Below are 17,246 nucleotides of genomic sequence, written 5' to 3' on the forward strand. Positions count from 1 at the left end.
AGGGGAAGAAGGGTTGGTTACCAAACAACCCCACCACAATCCACTTATGTAGATAGCATATAAACAAACCACCCTCCCCGAGCACTCAAATATCAAAGAGTGAGCTTAGTCCATATGTTTATTCTTCTTCCAATCCGTATATAATCTTCAATTGGTACAGTTCATATAATCCATGAAGCTAACGTTTGTATTATTCATCCAGCATAAAGCAATTCGAAAGCAACAGCAGCCAACACGTGTTTGTCGTGCTCTAATCAAGCACTTACACTTCTACAGGGCTGATATATTTCTCCAATGGCCAATATATCCTTCATATATATTAACTTTCACACCAAAATATAGTTTCTGTTCTTTCAAATGGTAAACTTTACCCCATTTGTGCGTCCATTTATATCAGTTCATATTCTTCTTCATAGAACAAATAAACAAATTTCCATCCTGACACCAGGCCACATGGCATCTCAAGGTAATAACAAATCTACCCACTATAGAGAGATAGGACCATCACCAATTAGATCACAGATCGAGACGAAAGCCCAGCAGATGGTTGCCAACTCAAACCAGGCAGAGGTTAATGTGGACACCCTGGCACAGAAAACCCTAAATGTCACAAAGGTCCATGGACTACAGGAGGCTATTATCCAACAAACCCTAACTTCCACAAATCACGATGACCAGAAAATACTGTTGTACCCTGAATGTCTCCCCCAGGGCAAGTGGGGTATCCTTAACCGCAGCAATCTTCTAAAACTTTGTGCCAATACTCCAGGTCTAGAAACCATAAAAACAGACATTAAGTGTCTCCTTCCTTTCCCCAGGACCAGGCGAAATCAATGAGACAACAGAGCTGCTTTTCACTAACTTAGCCATGGCTGAGGCCTTGAAAAAGAAACAAGAAGCCACTGGAAAACTGGGGCATACAAATCATGACCCAGCCTGTGCTAAAATACCCAATGCTCCTGAAAAACAGTAACTTGAAGGAACAAACAGTTTCTCAGGAACAGAACACTCAAAAAAGGCACCTAAGAACGATTTGCTTTACTTACTGCCATCAGCAGTGTCCATTCTTCACGGGACTATAAGCTGCACATAATTAAATTTAACAAGTGACAGCTCAATTAAAGTAACAACAAATCTGGTTCAAGGCATTCGGTCTTGCTCAATCAAGGGGAATACCAGTGAAGACTGGTCTTGGGTGTCAAGGGCCTTAAATTCCAATTCCTAACACCTGCCCCCCTGCAAGCCAGGAGACCAAACTGCTTCTGCTAAAAGATGGCCCAGCCAAGCATAGTAACTCGACGGCCAGGACGCAAAGCTTAACCATCATGACCTGGAACGTCGCAGGGATTTCAAAGCTTGTTCAAAACCCAGCGACATTGGCTTATTTAGAAGGAGACGTGTGCAACTAAATCAATACCAATAAGAGGCTACGCGGAATACTACAAACCAGCTATTAAGGACAATATATTTGAAGACCATCTGGAGGGATTTCTATATACATCAAGCACTCCCTGAAAATACAAGTTACAGAAATAGAAACAAAGTCAATTATGTTTCTGGCAGGCACCATGAAAGGCCTATCGACAACTAATGGTCCTCTCCCAATACTCTTAATTAACATTTATCACAATCCTCATGGGCAGGGTGCCAAGGACAAGCTGATACAGCTGATAAGGCAGATAGAAAATCTTCTCCTACAGTTCGCTCCTATGGAATCAATTATCCTTGGGGAGTTTAACATACATAACATAGGGGTCTCTGCAGCACAAAGCAACCATTCTATGGCTACAGACGTCTTCAACGCCCTAATGCACTCTTATCATCTGCTAACAGCCCACTCTCTGCTTTTGAGGAACGCACCGGGGGCACTCTGCCCTCCCACATATGACAATAGATTACATCCTATTAAGCGGACGGACACAAAATCTCATGGTAAACTATACAGTAGACCAACGAAACGAAAGCGATCACGCCGCCCTAACAATCACGTTAAATCTCACAGTAGACACTCGCCACATTCTACGATGCATCGGGGCATCGAATGGAGAACTGTTTATACTTTCAAGAAGAATCAAATGGGGGCCAGTGCCAATTAACAAGTTTGAGAAATGGAAAAAAATATGGGCTGGCAGTCAACAAAGCAAAAACAGGGGCGCCATAGACGAATGGGATCGGTCTGCCTGCAAATTAGTTTCACTGCTCCAAGGAGGCACAAGAAGCAGGAACCCTCCGTATCCAACACACTTTTGGATGCGACCCAGCAATTAAAGAGAGTGCCAAACAATTAAATGCCAAACAATTAAATGCCAAACGTAGGGCCTACCAGAAAACTGGCTCCGCATCTGCCAAAAGTCTACTTAAAGAAGCCGCAAAAATCCACTCGAAGGTCTGGGCCGTGAAACGCGAATGCATTGAGGCGAAATGGCTGAGGATCTTCGACTTACTGAGACCCTGTAAGTCCCAAGAGTTCTGGCGTTACCTAAACACTCTACCCCAAGGAGACAACCACAGAGAGAACTCCCTTGACGCTGGCACCTGGACCGCTCATGTGAAAACATTGTACAAAGAGGATGGAAGCATAATTTTGCCGAATAAAGACCTTAACGAGGGTGGAGAACTAGACACCATTGCCCATACCTCAAAAATTTTGGATCACCAAGCACCTCCAGGAAAAACTTGAGTTCATACAACCTTAAAAAAGATCAGAGACAATGGGGCACCGGGACTCAACGGCCTGCCTGGCTCCCTCTTCAGGGCTGACACAGATTTCTGGATGGACAACTTGACCAAGTTATATGCTGAATGTCGGTTCTTGGGGGACGTTCCAGATTCCTTGAGAGGGTCGCTATTGCACCCAATACACAAGAAAGGGCCAAAATCTAACCCACAAAACTATCGCATGATTGCCTTGCTCGACATTGAGGGCAAGACCTATGCAAGTACCCTTCTTGTGGAACTTTCAAACTGGGTCAGTACTGAAGGCCTCCTGCCCTTTTTTCAAACCGGGTTTAGACCTGGAGCATCAACTGTGGACAATATACACCGCGGACCTGGGTCAAGCCCTGATTGGAGCCACATCAGCGACACCTAGGATTGGGCGCACTAAGATTCAACTAATGCAATACACCAACAACCTGGTACTCCTAGACTATACTAAAATAGGCTTACAAAAAGCACTTACGGCCCTGGCAAATTATAATGCGAAAAATATACTGGTTGCCAACCCATCGAAATCAAAAACCATAATCTTTGGGCAATACCCTAAGAAAAAACGGGTAAAATGGAGGCTAGGTCAGCTGACACTGGATTGCACACAACACTACAACTACTTGGGAGTTTGGTTCAGTGAATCAGGTCGCCCAAGAGTCCATCTCGACAAAATATGTACGAAAGGGAAAAGCATCACTTACGCCCTCTGCAAGCTATATGCCACTCTACACCCCCCCCCCCCCCCAACAACGGCTATCCAGAGTCTTGAGGGTGAAACTAGTACCATCACTTAATTTCGCGCAACAGGAATTTCCAAGGAAACTAGCGCGAGACCTAGAAATAATCCACTGCTTAGCCTTCAAAAAGTTATTCCACCTACCCGCATGCACCAGGAATAACCTAGTGCGGTTAGAATTTAACCTGAACCAATAAAAGCTGGAAGAGATGACCTCTCTGAGCAAATACTACTATCTTACCATGGCGGCACCAGAAAATACAATGACGTCTATTATAAAAAATATCTTTCTGGAACACGGCAATTCCTGGTCAACCACCCTTTCCGCCGCCAAAGACGTTCTGAAACTTGCAATAGAAAACTGGGACCCCAAGATAATCAAGTATACTGCTATCAAAAGTACAATAAAAAAACAAGTCCGCCTTTGCTCTCTCACCTCAGACTTTAAATCATTTGAATCAAGAGGCTTTCATGAGTCCCAAAGCCTCCCACATACAGAATACAACCCCAAACTTCATCTCACGCAGGCGGTGGGGAGACCAGCTCTACATAGGATTGTAGCGTTTAGATTACATCCTCTCCCGCTTAAAGAATTGTACCCCTCCGGGTCGAAAAAAATGGCGATCATGGAGTGTCGGCTCTGCAAATACAAACGTGAGACCTTGGCCCATATCCTATTTTGCTGCCCGGCCTTGCACCTAGATCGCAGTCTTTATCTTTGGCCCATCTTGCTACAACGGGGGACTAGAACGGTAAAGGAGGCTTTTCATCAACTGTACACATTAGACACAGTGAAACATATGGCTATGTTTGGTAAATTTGTACAACAGACTTATGAAGCTGATGGTCCCTCCCAGCTAAGCAATTGGGCAAGTACCTGCACTGAGCTTCTATATCGTCTGGAACTAACGGCCTAGCTCAATGAGAGCATGCACAACTGTTGGCCGAGCTCAAAAAAGCTTTCTTGGACTTAATGACCATTGAATTTTAGATTTTATTCACAATGTTTATGATTTTAAATAATTTAACTTTTAAAAATGGAATGTTCTTTTTCTAGTTCGTTGTTTTGTTTTATTGTAATGGTTTTGAGTAACCACACACATAAATTTATTAATTCATAAAATAAGCTACTAGATGTAGTAATTCCACCTCTTATTAGGTCTGATTATACACAGCTCTAGCTGTATGACAGGCCTTTTCATCAGTTAAAAAAGTACTTTAAGAAGTCCAGAGTGGGCTTTGGGCCAGGCCCCTTCAGCTTACGTTTACATATGATTTTTATGACTTGACATTGCTTGGATGAGCTGTTTTTCAAGGCCATGGAATTTTGAGGTTGGCTACATTGCTCCAATTGTGTTCCGATTGGGTTTAGGTAATAGGACAGGTCATCCTTTTGTTAGTCTGCAGAAGTGATATGACTTGTAGCTAAAAGCCAGTGTATCCTGTGATGTTTTTACTTTGCTGATGCAACATTTTAATTGCTGATTTAAAAAAATGTTTGTTTAGGAAGTGCAACTGTGTGGATGCTTGAGAATGTCGATATGACACTGTGCTGTACACTAACCACCCAGGCGTGTTCATTTATTTCACTTTACTGTCTTGATAACATGTTGTTTGATTTACTTCTTACAAAGACGTGCATGCACATAGGCTTTCATAAACCCGCATCTAAAGTGCTATAGCTGTGACAAAAATATGTAATGTGCAATAGTTTGCTGGAAATGCCTTAAAGTTCATCACTTACAACGCAACCTCATAAACCAATCAACTTTCATAACACTCATTTGAGGGTCCAACCTAACTCTTTTAATGCAGTCAATTCGGAAAAGGTACCTAATCCAACCTTTCATATTGCTGTAGTTGCTTCCTTGTATATATTGCCTCCAGCTGTCCACGAAACATCCCAGGTTTCCAAACTATCTTAAAATATTTCACCTAAGAAAAAGCCAGACTTATTGACTTTTACCAATACATATATTGATTTATTTGCATCCACCCACATGGGTAGGTGATACTACTTAATGGTGAGGGCAAGCAGAGGAATGCATGGAGCTAGCGTTCAGTGGAGGAGAGTTGGTATAATGTCCGTCCGGTTCTCCAGAGCTTGTGAAACACAGGTGTCCGGCTGGGCAATACTTGTAACAAGTAATGCCCCAGAACAGTTTCTGAATAATAAAGCAAGGTCACTAAATTGCCGAATACATTTAGAAAGGCTTATTCATGGAAAATGTTGAGTATAACCTCGATACATTGCATACATGAACAAACACATGTATTGTTGAGTTTCTCTTCTTACTTTATGAGCACCGAAGTCCTGTACTTTTATTAAGGTCAATGGTTTTCTCAGGCAGTTGGGGGCTTTCCTATGCTGCTGCATTTGTTAAACAACACATGTTTGTTCAAGTTTGTAGTTCAATATGAAAAAAATAGGGGTAAATGCTGGTCACAGTTGGACCCTTTGCCTGCTAGGCCAAACATTAGGGATAGGAATGCATGATGAAGCCAAGTGGATCTTTCAGGTTGGATTCCAAAGTAGGATCGACAGTCATCAAAGGGTGCTCGCCGGCATATCACGTTTTTGAGGAAGTAGACTGTCTAATTTTTAATGCAACATTGCAGCGATACTTTGTGGTGGATGTCTGGCAACTGACCGGGCAGTAGATCAGTATGGGAAGTCCAGACAACTACAAGTTGCGCTGCCACAGTTATTCAGGACTGCCACCATGGGGAGAGATCACCATGGCTAGACCCGTCTAAAGATAGTTCTGGCTCAGAACAGCTTCTTGAGCTCTCCCTTCTGTACCAGGCTGATCCTGGCTTACTACTGGGCCTTTCTGTCATGGAGTGATGTGAAGAGAGCATGATCAACACGATCGTTAGTGTGATGCATTCTTGTGGGGCTGAGCAACGACTGATTTAGTCTTGGGCAGCACCTTATCCTCAGGCTGCCAGTCCTCATGGGAGCATTAAGAACAGCTGGCCCTTTATTTCTGGTACTGAACAAGACAGATTCTACTCTAAAAGTGGTGCTTTCACTTTCAGGTTGTCCAACAGAAATTCGTTTTCTCAGTTCTGGAGTAGGGTCCCCAGGGCTTTAAGTGGGACTGGTCCCCCCTGGGGCCTCAGACTAAACCGTAATTAAAAAGTCATTGAACCTGGTCCCCATTGGGCCCTCTATACGTGTCCATAACTTTGGCAAAAACACTGAGCAATGACTGTAAAACCCCTTTAGATATACCATGTCCGCAATGAAGTTCCTGTTCACATGTCATGTTTTACTTAATATTGCTTCCTAAGAGTATTTGCTTTATCAAGAAAGTTGTTTTTGTAGTTTATTGTTGTATAGCGAGTACTGTGAACTGAGTCGTCCCTAGGTAATACATGAGAAAACAAAACCAGAAATTATGCAACACAATGGGAAATGTACATGTACGTTAGACACTAAATGTGATATTTTGCACATATTAGTGGATTGCTTAAAATTATTTTATAAAATTTTAATATGTATGTAATGTATTTTTATATTGTGCTTTTATGGGTACTGTGGTACCCGAATAAAGATTGACTGACTGACTGACTGACTGGATACCAGTGTTAATGTTAACTATTGATGAAATTATCCATGATATTAGAGTATATATAAAAACGCTACGTTTTTATGTTTAAAGACCTGTGGTCTAAATAAACATTCTTTTGACAAAAAAAAACTGCGTCGACTCTTGGTGTCTGTGTGAGTTCAGTTTGTGAGTGGGTGTTTATAATAGGTCACAATTCAGAGTTCTGAATTTGAGGTTGATAGCAGTGTGGTTTATGTCAGCAGGTCCTAAATGTATTCACAATACATGCTTATTGATTCCTTGGCCTCTGCTGACCGGAGAGTGCAGTGGTCTTGTGTGCCAATTGAAATTGAATCTATGTAAACGTGTGTCAACGTGGAACAAAGCTTTTGAAATATTGACAGGGCGAAAGTGAAATAAAATGCAGTGCGAACAAGTGACTTGGTGCACTGTGTGTGTAGTGAGGTTTTGAGATGGAGCCACAAGGACATTTAGGAGAGAGTTAGAGGGTACTAAAGACGAAAGAGCGGAGATGTGAGATATGCAGATGGAGAATGTCAGAAAGAAGTGGTGAGAAAAACTGCATAAGTGACTTAACAGAGCCTGCAGAGGAAAGGAATGTAAAGGCAGTAACAGTGACTGAAATGCCATCAAGACTACTACCCTTCTGCAGAACATTTTGTTTAATTCACGATCTCATATTTTCAGAACTGATACACATTCAATTCTAATTATTCACAGCAAAATCGTTAATAATAATTTATCTGATACTGTTAACGATCATTGGCAAAGCAAATAGGTTTGATATGTTTTTTTTACATGTCCATTACTGTGTGATGTTACTGGATGAAGTAACAGATGTTCTCGACCAAGTTGCACTGCTCAAACTAAAGCAATCTATAAAAATCCAATCTAGATCCTCCTTCAAATTAGACGTTACGGAGACCCAACTTCTCCCTGGCACACCTCACACTCCTAGAATACAAACGGCTCGCCTACAAGAAATACATCTTTAGAGAAAAAGCCATCTTTAGAGAAAAAGCCATCTTCATACGCAATCGACTGGACCATGCGAAGAACAGACCAAGAGAGCTCTTAAATATCATGAACAACAAACTATCCTTCTCTCCCAACATTGTACAACGGTCACCAATGAACGCTGTGTAGAACTACCTAACTTCCTCACTGATAGGCTAATAGGAGCCGGTGTCCCACACGTGAACACAGGCTCCCATTGAAGAAAGAGGTGGCTGGGGAAAATTGTACACCCTGTGGCAGGCACCCCATGGTGCCTGCCACATACTGTGCATGATTTGGAAGAGGGGACCCATGGGTACCAAAGACCGATTCAGACAGCCTTTTTGTTCTGGGCAAACAGAATCGGAAAGGCTGTCCAAATCGGACATTGGATTCGCTTGCTCGGAAACAGAGTCCATAGAGCTGTACGAATCTGCTCCGAAAAAGCTTGCTGTGTTCGAATGCCTTTCGGAACCAATTCGGACAGCCCTACCGGTTTCCAGGCATCGTACTTGGTTGTTCGGAAGTGTGTCCGATTTGGCCAGAAACAAGGGCTCCAATCTGATTTGGAAAACCTGAATCCTATTCGGAGCCCTTCCGAACATCGTAATCGGCCCCTAAGTGTCTATTGCCTTAGAAGTGGCATCATTACAGGCAGTAGAGTAAAGCAACAGTATTTCCAAAGGATTAACTTCTCTCCAGGTAGTACTTTGTTTCTCAAAGGGAAAGGGGTGTAATTTCAAAATGTGGCCTCTGGTTTAGCCCTTCAATATATGAGACCAAAATTGCAGGAAGTGACAAATTGCTTATCCAGTGTGTGGTTTTAGAATGAAGTCCTTAATCTGCATTGTTTTTGTCCCAGGACATGTGTTCGAATTCCTCCTGTTGATTGCATGCTATAAGTGAACTTCTTTTATGTGTTTTTTCAGGATGTGTACAACATGATTGTGGAGGTACCACGATGGACCAACGCAAAAATGGAGGTAGCTGCTTTTCTTGTACTTATTTTTTTTTCTCAATTTTAATTTCTTCTTACTAAGACCAGAAACCCAGAAATGTGTCTTTCAGAATCCCAGTGCGAGTCTGTATCCTAGTTCTAAGCTGTAGGTGGGTTTATGCATTTTCACCATTACTTCCCACCACCCAATCGTGTTTTTGTTGTACATTTACGTTGACTTCTCTTAGAAAAACAAGCAGCAGGACCTTGCAATCATAAGGGGAGAGAATCATACGTGCAATTGTAAATTGTGCTATCCATTTTCGATAGATTTGTATTATTATTATTATTATTATTAAACCAGGCATAGAATATGAATCTAAAGTAAATATAATTTGCATTATATATTTTCTCAAAGTAGTGTAGGATCAACTATCACAGGTGAAGTCACACAATACTAATGAATATCTTCTGAGACTGAATTGCCTCTGGGAGATTTAAGTGTCCTTAGTTAAGACATCATAAGCTCCATTCCTCTATTCAGTTGCATTCTGTCATTGTGGGTGTCCGTCGACCATTTTTAAATTGAGCCCTTTGTGGAACCCGCACTTAAATTCCTATCAAATACCCACGTATTCATCTAACCTCATACTGTCGTTGCTGCAAGCAGAAGCCTTCATAGAGTGCATACATACGTCATCACCCTTCAGATGCAGTCGCCTCACGTGTGCTTCCCTCACTGAATGCTAAAAATAGTGCTGTTTTATCCTGAAGGCAAATACTTTCTGAGATATGGAGTTGTTCGGTTTTTAAAGTTAACAGTTTAGCTGTACTATGCTCTTTGTTCCTGTTTGGAAACACACGTCTCATTGGGTATCCCTTCATGTTCCATGCCCCACTTCTCAATTCTGTAAATATAAGGATTAACTGCTGCTTGGCTGGTTCAAATGGCATTCCACTTAAGCGCCTGCTCTCGTTCTTTACAGATTGCCACCAAGGATCCCCTGAACCCCATTAAGCAGGATGTCAAGAAAGGGAAGCTGCGTTACGTGGCCAACGTGTTTCCTCACAAAGGCTACATCTGGAATTATGGCGCCATCCCTCAGGTAAACTGTTTGTTTGTGTAACAAGCGCAGACGCGGTTTTTACTGGAACGCTGGGTTACCGTAGAAAGTGGATATTCCAGTTTGTGGAACGAACAGACCAGTAACGTTTTTTTTCCGCAATATAATCTTCCAGGCCATTTAACAAACGTCATTTAACAAACGCAGTGACAGTCTGTTAAGTGTTGTCGTCAGTAACCTAAGCTGCGTTGCAAATGCTTTTATTAAAAATCTATCATTGTGTTACAGTTGAACGGTTTCAATAATGTGTGTTTAGTACATGTGGAACAGTGAAAAAAAGAGTAGTTAATACTGGTATCGTAAGTATGCGAATTGTCTGAGCGACCTCATAGTCTGTATTATTAGACTGCAGAATTGGCAAACTTGAACTTGTCTATAATTCAACAGAAATTACCTTTCCTTTGCTTCATAACCATATTGCACTGTGTCGCCACCGTTGCCTGTTCCTGTAATGCAGGCCTCGCCTTAGTTGAGGGCACCAAAGCAGCCACATCCTATCTCAAAAACAAGCATTTGCAATGCAATAGGTCTCGCATTAGGTAAGTTTGAGCAATTGGTATTGTAAATGACACATTTTATTTATGTGTTGGTTTTGTAAATAGCGATATTAATAGCTTTGTCATTTACAATGCCAATAGTTTTAACTTTCGCAAACGTGACACCTATAGCATTTGTAATGCAATCGATGTTGTATTTACATGACTTAGATGTATTAATATTACAAATAACAATGGCTTTTATTTTTTTTTAATAATGAATACTTAAATAAAAGTTATTGTAATTTATAATGGCAATAGCTTAAACTTTTGTAAATAAGATTTGGGAAGATTATGTTCATTGTATTTTATTGTGATGCAAATCCAAGACCAGCAGTGAAATATTAACATCTTTTTGTGACATTTGTAATAAAGCCTTCAGTGGTGCTGAGTGATGCTGTGGCCTTCAGTGGTGCTGAGTGATGCTGTGGCCTTCAGTGGTGCTGAGTGATGCTGTGGCCTTCAGTGGTGCTGAGTGATGCTGTGGCCTTCAGTGGTATTGAGTGATGCCGTGGCATTGAGTGATGCCGTGGCATTGAGTGGTGCCGTGGCATTGAGTGGTGCCGTGGCGTTGAGGGGTGCCGTGGCGTTGAGGGGTGCAGTGGCGTTGAGGGGTGCAGTGGCGTTGAGGGGTGCAGTGGCGTTGAGGGGTGCAGTGGCGTTGAGGGGTGCAGTGGCGTTGAGGGGTGCAGTGGCGTTGAGGGGTGCAGTGGCGTTGAGGGGTGCAGTGGCGTTGAGGGGTGCTGTGGTGCTGTAGCGTTGAGGGGTGCTGTGGCGTTGAGGGGTGCTGTGGCGTTGAGGGGTGCTGTGGCGTTGAGGGGTGCTGTGGCGTTGAGGGGTGCTGTGGCGTTGAGGGGTGCGGAGTGATGATGAGGTGCTGTGTTGGTAGTCAGTTGATGCAGCACTGGTGCTGTGCTAGTGCTGCACTGGTGCTGAGGTGGTGCTGTGCTGGAGCTGAACAATGTTGAGGTGGTGTGGTAGTACTCCGATGCAGCTGAGTGACGCTCATGTGGGGTTGCGGTAGGGCAGCTGAAGTGGTGCTGCGCTTATGCTGATATGGTGCTGAGATAGTGCTGCACTGATGTAATGGTGCTTGGGTGGTCCTCAGGTGGCGCTAAAGTGGTGCTGTCCTGCTGAGTGATACTGAGGTGGTGCTGTGCTGGGGTGATGCTGCGCTGTGGTGGTGGTGTTGTAGTTGCAGTGGTGCTCGGGTGCTGCTGAGTGAAGCTCAGGTGGTGCTGCAGTAGTCCCGCTTTAGTGGTGATGAGTTACACTGACTGGTGCTACGTTATTGTTGCTACGATAGTGTTGCATAGATGCTGAGGTGGTGCTAAAGTGGTGCAGTGCTGGTGAATGAAATAAAACCTATAAACGCGCGAATTAGCCCGGAGGCGTCAAGAAAGAAAAATGAAAAACGAAGAGGCAGAACCAAAGAGCTAGGGGTAAGCTTTGACAAAGAGCCATGTCTTCAGGGCCTTTCTGAAATATTGTATTGAGGGTAGCATCCTAATTTCTAAGGGGACAGTGTTCCACCATCTTGGAGCCAGATTAGGAAAGGCTCTGCCTCCCCACTTAGCTCTTCGCACTCGGGGAGCTGTGAGGAGGACCTTCAAAGAGGAGCGAAGGTTCCTGGCGGGAACATAGGGAATCAGGAGGTCTTTTACCTCTCCAGTCTCTTTTCTGTTGAGGGCTCCGAACACCAAACAAAGCACTTTAAATGAAATCCTGGCGTCAATTGGGAGCCAGTGCAAGGATTTCCTGGCGACAGTAGCTGACGACCTTCTAGGCAGGTCCAGTACAAACTTCACCGCTGCATTTTGCACCGATTGAAGTCTTTGCAACAGGCCTTTATTAGCTCCCGCGTATAGGGCATTACAATAATCAAGCCGAGATGTTATCAATGCTACCACAGTTTGTTTCCGGGCTTGCACGGACAGATAGTGCTTAATTTTCCGCAGGATTCCAATGATGCCCCAACAAGTGGAGATGGTCTGCTTTACTTGGAGGCCCATATCGAGGGCCGGGTCAATCATAACCCCTAGATTTCGTGCTGCGAGGGTTGGAGCCGGACAAGTCCCCAGGGATAAAGGCCACCATTCAGCCGACCAGATGTCTTCCTTCTCGCCAAACACAAGGATCTCTGTCTTTTCGCCGTTTAGCCGCAATGAGTTGTCAATCATCCAATGGGCGACGGCCTCCATACAGAGTCTAAACTTGGAGGCAGAAGAACTGACAGGCTGGGCGAGAGACAGCAAGATCTGAGTGTCATCGGCGTAGGACACTACCTCCATCCCAAAAGATCTAATAAGCCTGGCCAGGGGGGTCACATAGATGTTGAACAGGGTCGGACTTAACGCCGACCCCTGTGGGACCCCCCACTTCATCGGCAGGGATGGAGATAGGAACTCACCTAGCTTCACTCTCTGTTCCCTCTGGTCCAAGAAGGAGGCCAACAAGCTGAGAGCGGGCCCCTCCACCCCTATCTCCCTCAGACGAGATGTTAAGACGAGGGGAGACAGGGTGTCAAACGCAGCTGTGAGATCCAAAAGGATCAGCAACGTACTCCCACCCTTATCGACTGTGGTGCGGATGTTGTCAAGCACCACAGTCAGGGCGGATTCCGTGCTGTGACCCTTTCGAAATCCATGCTGCGAATGATCCAAAAGACCAGAGGTTTCCAGAAAGGATGAAAGATGCTGGTGAAGATTGATTTCCAGCATCTTTGCTGGGGCTGGGAGCAATGAAATGGGGCGGAAATTTTTAAGCACCTCCGGGTCCAGCGACGGCTTCTTCAAGAGCGGCTTCACCACCACTTTCTTCCATCGGGAAGGAAAAATGCCATCCCTCAGAGCCCTATTCATGATCTGAAGTAAAGGGGGCAGGAGAGTGTCCTTACATTGTTTAAGGAGATAGAGAGGACAGGGATCGAGAGGTGAGCCAGACTTAGTCTTAGCCAGAAGGACTTCCAGTTCCTGTAAGGAAAGCGGGGGAAAGCTAGACAACAAGGTCGAATTAGCGAGTCTAACAGACCCTAGGAGGGAAGGGATCTGAGAGGTAGGGGAAGATGTTGGAGTCCGTTGGAGCTCAAGGGCCGAGACAATATCAGCTATTTTGTCATGAAAAAATTCAGCTATGTTATCACACAGCTGTTGCGAACAGGTAACAGGATCGGGGGTCTTCAGGGTGATCAATGAGTCCACGATGTTAAAAAGCTCTTTCGGCGAGGTAAGAGCCCCGGTAAGGTTTAAGAAATATTCCTGCTTAGTTCTTATGACCTCAGCCCTATATTCCCTCAAAAGGGTTTTATGAATTATCCTATCCTGTATGTTCCCACTAGTCCTCCAAAGTCGTTCCTGCTTTCTACAGCCTTGTCTTAATAGCCTTAAAGACTCGGCATACCAGGGGGCCGACAGCCTTTTTCTAGCAGTGTAACGCAAGGAAGCAGGTGCAAGCTCATCCACGGCGGCAGAGGTGACGGCTTCAAACCTCCGTACCGCCGAGTCCACGTCCTCATCCATCGAAATTGCCATGGTAGAAATAAAAGGAGCTTATAGCTCATTAGTAACCCTCCTCACCTGGTGCTGAGTGATCTTGGGGTGGTGCCGAGTCATGCTGAGGTGGTGGTGCTGTGCTGGTCTATGTCATTTCTTTTCTGAAATTCCGTCTGCTTACAGTATATTAAACCCTCTCAATAGGATAAAGTGCAAAACGTAGGCAACCAAAACGATTACATTAACACACCTATAAATCAGCGTAAACACAACAGCACCATCATTAATTTATAGTAAATCCAATTTTACAACGTAAAATAACTACGGAGGAGCGGAGCCTTTTCTGCCCCTAGAAAGGGTCCTTCTTTGATGCGGGCATCACTCGCTGGGTCTCGTTAGTTATTCTCTTCTCTCATGAGAGGGCTGATTGCCAAAGCCACAAAGCACTCAACACATAAGGTGGCAGCTTCCTCCGCCCTGTTCGCTGGTGTGTCCTTGCCTGATATCTGCAAGGCAGCAACTTGGGCGTATGTCCCTACCTTCACAAAGCATTACTGCTGGGATGCCTGGCAGAAGGCGGATGTGGCAGTTGGTCAAGCTACTTTGAGACGTTTATGCGCATAAGTATGATGTTTAAGTCTGTTCCCTACTATATAAGTTTACTGTTATTATGACATTTCATATGTTATTGAATATTTTCCATTTTATATTTGTATATGTCTTAGCATTCATATGCATTATTGTGAGTTTGTGTTAAATGATTCGATTTTTGGGTCGCATGGTGGGATGGTTCACCTTCCCATCGCCTCTGCCTTTTTCTTCTGGTAGTGCTTGCTGTTCTGATTCAAGCATGTGAATCTATAAAAGATACAATACTGGAGAAATAACAAGTTACTAACCTGTACACTTTGGTTCTCCAGTATTGATATCTTTTATAGATTCTCATGCGACCCTCCCTCCTCCCCCTTTTTAGGTTCACCTTACATAGCTCTTCATTACTTAGGTCACTCATTCTCGAAATCTGAGGGTATGGTGGCCCTGCAGGGGAAGGAGATTCTATGGTCTACTCTCTGATTGGTGGGAGTTTTAATGTTTTATAACGATGGTTACAAGATACTAAAGTTAATTAATTGTTATGGGTTTTTCAATGTTCAGCTTTGATGCTGCTATTTTACTGTTACCGTGGGACTCCCACCATGACGACGGGGAAGATTCAAGCATGTGAATCTATAAAAGTTATTACTGGAGAACCACAGTGTACAGGTAAGTAACTTGTTTTTTCCATACAATGGAACCCTATTCAGAGACCTAGTTTGCCAATGAGACTTGCGTCTGAAGTTTTATGTTCTGCTGCAGTACCGCCTGTGACTATACTGTTATATCAGCTAAAATATCACAATCTCAAGTGTAATTTTTTCCAAAAACGTCCAATTTGCCCATAAAGAGGCATTCTCCGAGGTTGTCCTCACACCGCTTGAGTGCTCTGATCAGGGAGGCTCAGGAAGGTTGGCATGTCTGAATGCTTGAAGCGGCCATACTTGATCACAGATCTAGCAAGAGACCACCCATGGATACATCCCCCCACATTGTGGATTCTACAGTCTATGGTAGGGTAGTGTGATTAAACACGATCAGGGCAGGTGGCTAAGGCTACCTAAGAGGGAAAAAAAGGGATAGGCTGGCATTTGTCTGTCCATTAGAGAGGGGAAACTGCTGTACGGGTGTACACCACTCTCAAGCTCAGCATTTCATATTTTGAGCCACCTTGGGTGACAAAGTCTGTATTGCCTTCTTGCCTCATGCAGAACGTGTGGAACTGACCGCACTTCAGTTCAATGCTGCTTAGACGGCTCCATGAAGCAGTGTAAGCTCCAGTGTATTTGGCAGTGATCTGCAGATGAGCCTAACAACCCAGCTGTGTGTAAACTGGAGTGGAGGGCACCTATCCATGGTGTAGCAAGACAACATGGGGCACTGTGGGGAAATTGGTGAAGGCTCTTGACACATGATGGCCTAACTTTTCTAGTGCTAGATTCTGTTCAAGGACGTTCTCCTGCCTTTATGAAATAGAATTTGAGCTTTGCCCATCACAGAGGAACACTTCAGATATTTCCAATTAAGACCCTGTATCTCAAACTAATGCATTCACAGTGAGAGTGCCCAAAACCACCACCGACTCTATGGTAGCGAAGGAAAATAGTGTGTTATTCTGTATACATCGCCACCCCGGAGTTGACATTTCTTGCGTGTGGCAGTGGATTGGCGGCATAAATAAGAAATAATTCCTTTCCTCCAATTAATCCCACCCCCTCAGTTAAATACTACCACGAAACCCATTGGCTGCACCAACAAACTGATCATAGAGTATCTCTTAGTACCTAAAGTGACCGTAGTTCATAAGCGGAAATCACCTGACACACCCCTCCTACTCTTGTGCTGTACATAAATGTGGATTCTGCTTGGAGGGACAATATGGCTGATTGAATGCAGTCTCGTGTATCCTGCTTACACATACTCAAAAGGCTCAAGAAGATCTTCAAATGGTTCCCCACCGACACTCTTCGAACGACATAAGCCCTCATCACCAAAAAGCTGGATTACAGCAGCACATATTATGCTGGAATCAACCCTCAACTGCCCTGAATATTCCAGACCATACAAAATTCTGCGGCCAGGTTGCCTCAACCTCCCAACACACACTCACATGATTGCATGCCTCAAAGAGCTCTGGTGGCTCCCAATCCTCAAACGAGCACTCTTCAAACTCCTCAAGCACATATACAAAGCCTCACACCACATTTGTCCCACGGAGCTGAACAACCGCATAAACTTCCACAAACCTACCAGACCAAACCTTTCTCTCTGCCAAACTCCTACTCTCACACTCAGCTCCCAAAAGCAGTATCAAATCTGAGGGTCATGCTGTCTTTTACTTTGCTCCAAAAGCTTTTAACGACCTGCCTCACCCTCTGTTATTGAATTCCGATAGAAACTTAAGAGTAGGCTCTTCCCCTAGCCCCGACCATGGCTCGGCCCTTACAGCAACTGCTTATGCTCCAGGCTGCCCTCCTGAGTTAGTTCTGCCCTATACTAATACTGGGTCAAGACTGATTTGCATATGGCTGGGTCTAAACTGGGG

General features: G+C 44.1%; 1 protein-coding gene across 1 annotated transcript in view; it reads left to right on the plus strand.

The window, feature by feature from the left end:
• The window catches only part of PPA1 (inorganic pyrophosphatase 1), a 172,385-nt gene that overhangs the window by 65,374 nt on the left and 89,765 nt on the right, over positions 1-17,246 (plus strand). The window contains exons 3-4 of the mRNA XM_078643070.1: positions 8,949-9,002; positions 9,943-10,062. Of these exons, the coding sequence (XP_078499196.1) occupies positions 8,949-9,002; positions 9,943-10,062 (174 nt within the window). The remainder of the gene's footprint in view (positions 1-8,948; positions 9,003-9,942; positions 10,063-17,246) is intronic.

Source organism: Lissotriton helveticus, chromosome 5_1, assembly GCF_964261635.1.
Source record: "Lissotriton helveticus chromosome 5_1, aLisHel1.1, whole genome shotgun sequence".
Lineage (NCBI taxonomy): Eukaryota > Metazoa > Chordata > Amphibia > Caudata > Salamandridae > Lissotriton > Lissotriton helveticus.